The sequence below is a fragment of the Mandrillus leucophaeus genome, unplaced genomic scaffold, assembly GCF_000951045.1.
Source record: "Mandrillus leucophaeus isolate KB7577 unplaced genomic scaffold, Mleu.le_1.0 Scaffold19, whole genome shotgun sequence".
NCBI lineage: Eukaryota > Metazoa > Chordata > Mammalia > Primates > Cercopithecidae > Mandrillus > Mandrillus leucophaeus.
In genome coordinates, this window is record NW_012101920.1 from 6,130,976 (window position 1) to 6,135,829 (window position 4,854).

General features: G+C 62.6%; 1 protein-coding gene across 1 annotated transcript in view; it reads left to right on the forward strand.

Moving 5' to 3' along the window:
- The first annotated feature begins 2,475 nt into the window (after nt 1-2,475).
- Nucleotides 2,476-4,854, forward strand: part of TFAP2C (transcription factor AP-2 gamma (activating enhancer binding protein 2 gamma)) — a 10,122-nt gene continuing 7,743 nt past the window's right edge. The window contains exons 1-3 of the mRNA XM_011978179.1: nt 2,476-2,812; nt 4,425-4,723; nt 4,826-4,850. Of these exons, the coding sequence (XP_011833569.1) occupies nt 2,765-2,812; nt 4,425-4,723; nt 4,826-4,850 (372 nt within the window). The 5' untranslated portion in view covers nt 2,476-2,764. The remainder of the gene's footprint in view (nt 2,813-4,424; nt 4,724-4,825; nt 4,851-4,854) is intronic.

The following is a 4,854-nucleotide window of genomic DNA, read 5'->3' on the forward strand; positions in this document are numbered from 1 at the left end:
TCCGCGTCTTCGCGTGGGCAAGGGGCGGGGACGTTGGAGGGAGGCTGTCTTGGATGCTGGAGCCTTCGGTTCCCGGCTGTCTGCTGAGCACAAAGGTTGAAATCAAGGAAGGTTGAGGCTTCCTCACAAGGGCGCGCGCGTGCCTGGGTGCCGGCCCAGAAGCCGAGAGTGTGCGTATTCGGGAAGGGTCTCCCGTGCCAAGAAGACAGAGGATTTGTTCTAGCCGCCTTCCTTAAAGAGGGCTCGTAGGTTGCGCTCCAGTTCGAGCGCTTACCCATTGCAAAGCGGGCAGCGCCGGGGTCCAGGGAAGCTCCTTGGGAAAGAATGGCCTTTGCCAAGCGGTTCCGGATCCTCTGGGTCCTTTGGGCCCAGAGAACGGCGCTGCGCAAGCCCTCAGTGCCCATCGGCTCCGTTCGACTCCTGCGTAGACGCTCCCAGGCGGGGAGCCATCTCCGTTCCTCCGGGCGGCTTTGGCTAGCATTGCTGCGGGAAAGGAGAGCCAGGGCCTGCGATGGGGGATGAGCACCTTCTTGCCCATTCCGGGCCCCAGCGTGCCGGAGGTAAAGTTGCCAGCACAGACGAGACAACTTGTTCAAGCTGCACCGCAGGCCGGGTCAGAGAATAAAACCAAGGGCTAGAAGGCCCAGAATGTCGGACAGCCCAGCGGCACCCGTCAGGGAGTTTCAGGCGCCCGAAGGAGGCGCCGCACCCTTCCTCTGGCGAATCTAGGACCCCATCTTCCTGAACCTGGGCTCTGGAGTGCCTGCGGGCCTAGGTCTAATTTCTGCTTCTGGCAGGTGTCCCCCTCCTCCGCCGCTAATACCAGGAGCGCTGCTTCTGCAGTAACTTATTTTACCCCCAGACGCCTGTTTTGGGACCGAAGTGTCAGGGTCCTGTGTGTCTTTTATGCACTGTTCTCCTTAGTGCAAAGCCCCGCAGACATGCTTGGCCGAAAAGTCTCAGTGGTTTCAACTTCCAGATTTTGTTCTCGCATCTGGTCGGAAAATCACTCGGATTTGGCTGCTAAGGCCGGGGGAAAGTTTCCCTTGGACGACGCCTATTATTATTATTATTATTATTATTATTATTATTTTCTTTTAGGCCCACCTGGGTCTAAATAAATGCTAAAAGTCAAGCGAACCTGAGAAGGAACCGCGAGGCAGTGGATGCCACATTTCTGTGGATGGGAGAGTCAAGTCTACTCCAGGTGCGGGCACCGTCCTGATAGGCATTGATTATTGCAAAATTGTATTCAGTATCAAATAGAAATAGTCTTCTCCTCGAATCCCCTCAGAATGTTTAAATCCAGCCCAGGGAGCCAGTTGGGGCGTCCCAACAAATACGACCTCGAGAATTAGCGATGTTCCCCTTGCAATGAAAGTCAATTGCTGCGTAATAACTAAGCCAAAGAATTTCGTTAGTTTAAATTTTAAAAATTAATACTGCACTTTGCTTTGAAGTTTGGGTGGCAAGTACCGAAGGGGAGAGGGAAGCAGCGTTTGTGTGGAAGGAAGTTTCGTTTTCTGCCTCAACATGTGGGACCTGGGTGTCTACCTCTCCAGTCGAGGGCTCTCTGCGCGCTCTCTCCCCACTTCTGCACCTCCTCACCCCCACCTTACTCGTAGCGCTCGGGTTTTCTTCCTGCCCGGCGCTTCTTTCCCAGGGTGAGTAGAGGGTGAGTAGAGGCTTCTGAGTGACCGGCCCGCCGGAGGCAGCTGCCGAGCCGGCCTTCCGCAGGGCAGGGCCGGGCCGCTGGGCTGGTCCAGTGCGCGCGAGTTCCCCCCACCCCGCCCCGGCCTCAGCCAGCCGCGGGAGATGCGCTTCGGGCAACAGCGGCGAGACGCCGCTCTCCGCAACTCCTGGGCGGGTAGGACCGTCTGCTGCCTCTGCGGCCCCTGGGGCAGACTCCCCAGGAGTCCTTTCCTCTCTCCTCCCGTCCCGGGGCCAGGACCGCGCTGTGCCCACGGAGGGAACTGGGCGTCTCTGGTGGATTGGGGCTCCAGTTGCATGATCCCAGCTCAGACCTTTAGCCTCAGTGGGAAGTAGGTGGGATGGGATGTGTTTTTAGGAGATGAGGAGACCCCGGTTGTTGAGTCGCTCCCCGAATGCGCAGATTCTTAACTCCAGGTGACATCCGTCTTTTGGAGAACCCAGTGAAGGCCGTTTAGGCGAAAGAGGGGTGGGTTTCAGTATTTGGATCCCTTCCTCCAGCCCTGCCAATCTCAGGTGTGCTTACGGTGGAGGTGACAGAAGGAAGGCGCGTCTGGGGACCCAGGCCTCGCAGGTCTTCGGCTGTCAACGAGGCACCGCCCACTGACTCCGCTCTTAGTCCCTCACAGCGTGGGGCTCGGCGCGGCGCCAGGCCCGGGTGCGGGGCGGAGCTAGACTGGGACTGGCTGGGGGCCGCCCCGCCCGGCGCCTGGGCCTCCGTGCCGGCCCCCGGGGAGGAGTTATGATAATTTCCTTCTCATTAAGGCGCTCCGGTCCCCCGGCTATCGCCAGGGCACACAGTTCGGGCGCGGCTTTCCCTGTCCACGGCAGCGGTCTTTACACCCGCGACGGCAGCGGTCTTTACACCCGCGGCGGCAGCATCTACGCTCGCAGAGCCGCCGATGCGCGTCCAGTGACCCGTACAGCAAGGCCCGCGCGAGGCGGGGGCGGCGGCAGACGCCTGGTCACCGTGACCCCGATTTTGGATTTACCGCTTGGGGGTTGGGGGGAGCCTGGATTTAACTGGCGATTGTTTTGGGGGACGCCGGACGCCATGTTGTGGAAAATAACCGATAATGTCAAGTACGAAGAGGACTGCGAGGTGAGCTGGGGCTCCGGGGTGCAGCCCCGCCCCGCCGAGGACAGTCCGGGAGGCAGGGGCCACTGGACCGAGGTCGGGAACGAGGGCACAAGAGCCCTGACCTCTCGGTGGGACGGGATTCACTTCTCCGGACACCCCTTAGTCCATTTCTGCAGGGTCCCTTTCCCGTATAGGGCCTTTTCCTAAATGGCCTGCCCTCGGGAACGAGGCCTGGAAAGAGAATGGCAAATCCCACCCACACAGCTTACCGGGCGCTTTCCTAAGCGGCAAACAGCCCTGCTTCCCGTTTTCTCGGAAAAGTGCCCCGTCTGCAACCCTCAGACGTGGCTTTTACGCACGAAGTCTCCGTCCCAAGGGGTCAGATGAGGCTACCTGCCAGCGACACCTTGGCGGACACTCCTCCAAGGCCGGCTTGTCACCTGCCCCGCTACCTCCTCGAGGAAGCACGAAAACAACCGAAGTTTGGCTTTCAAAAGAAGTGGGGGCTGGGGAGTGTGTGTGGGGGGGTGCCCGAGGCCAGATGGGGCCGTAAGCGCTCGCGAGTGCTCCAGCCTGTCGGACAGGTTGAGCTAGAGTTTCGGAGAGTGGGAGGGAGGGAGGCGGCGAGCGGGAAGAGGAAGAAGACTCAGGCAGCGCTAGGCGAGCTGCGGCGCGCTGGGAGCGCGGAGCCCGGCCACGGACTCGTGGGAGCTCATTGCGCCTCCGGGCCCTGGAGGGGCTGCCCCTGCCCGCAAGCCCGGGCGCTTCCGCCAGGAGGCGACAGCGCCATGTTCCTCCAGGTTCCCGGCTCCCCGAGACCCCTGGGCAGATGGGGTCCCGCATCCTTTTGAAACTAAGTCGGGCCGCCCAGGGGCGAGGGAAAGTGCGCGGACAAGGCTGCCCAATTTCCAGGGTCCTTCATGCCTCCTCTGCGCCCGGATGTGCGAGAACACTGCCCTTGGCCGTGCAGGGCACCCCCACTTACTACTCCCCTCGGCTGGGCCCGGCCAGCATGGAGGGCCGCCCTGTGCGCGCGCTCCCTCATCACTCCCTAGGGCGGGGCAGGGTGGCGGGCCCTGCTTTGCGAGCGCCGCCGGCCCGGAGGTCTTTGTCCCGAGGGCGTGGAAGGGAGGGTCCCGGGGGCGGGGGAGGTGCGCATGTCCCGCGCCGCGCGCTCCGTCCGCGCCTGCAGCGCTGCGACCTCCAGCAGTCCCTGCGCCATGGGCGGGCTCCACGAGATCGCTCTGCACCAGGCGTCCAGCTCCTTCGCCCCGGGCTCCGGCGTTTTCGCCGCAGGCTCCGGCCCTGTCCTTTTCTGGCCCAAGACCCAGGGTTCGGACTCGGCGCCTCCGAGCGCCTCGGGCTTCGGAGCAGCGCCCAGACCTTCGCCGCCGGGCTTTGAGAACTCGTTCCCCCAGGTCTTTCACCAGACTCTCCTCCCTCCGCGCACTCTTTGCTTACAACGAAATCCTCGGGGCGCATTGCCCCCGGGTACCTTCCGACCCTGGGCAAGCCCCGCCGGGTCGGGTGGAGTTGGACCCCTGGGGCCCTTCGCGCAGCCCGGCGACGCCGGCCAGTTCGCACTAGCGGGGTTTCGCACAAACGGGGTCTCCCTTTTTTTTTTCTCCTCCAGGATCGCCACGACGGGAGCAGCAATGGGAATCCGCGAGTCCCCCACCTCTCCTCTGCCGGGCAGCACCTCTACAGCCCCGCGCCACCCCTCTCCCACACTGGAGTCGCCGAATATCAGCCGCCACCCTACTTTCCCCCTCCCTACCAGCAGCTGGCCTACTCCCAGTCGGCCGACCCCTACTCGCATCTGGGGGAAGCGTATGCCGCCGCCATCAACCCCCTGCACCAGCCGGCGCCCACAGGCAGCCAGCAGCAGGCCTGGCCCGGCCGCCAGAGCCAGGAGGGAGCGGGGCTGCCCCTGTCTCTTATACACATCTAGATGTGTATAAGAGACAGTCCTCCAGGTTCCCGGCTCCCCGAGACCCCTGGGCAGATGGGGTCCCGCATCCTTTTGAAACTAAGTCGGGCCGCCCAGGGGCGAGGGAAAGTGC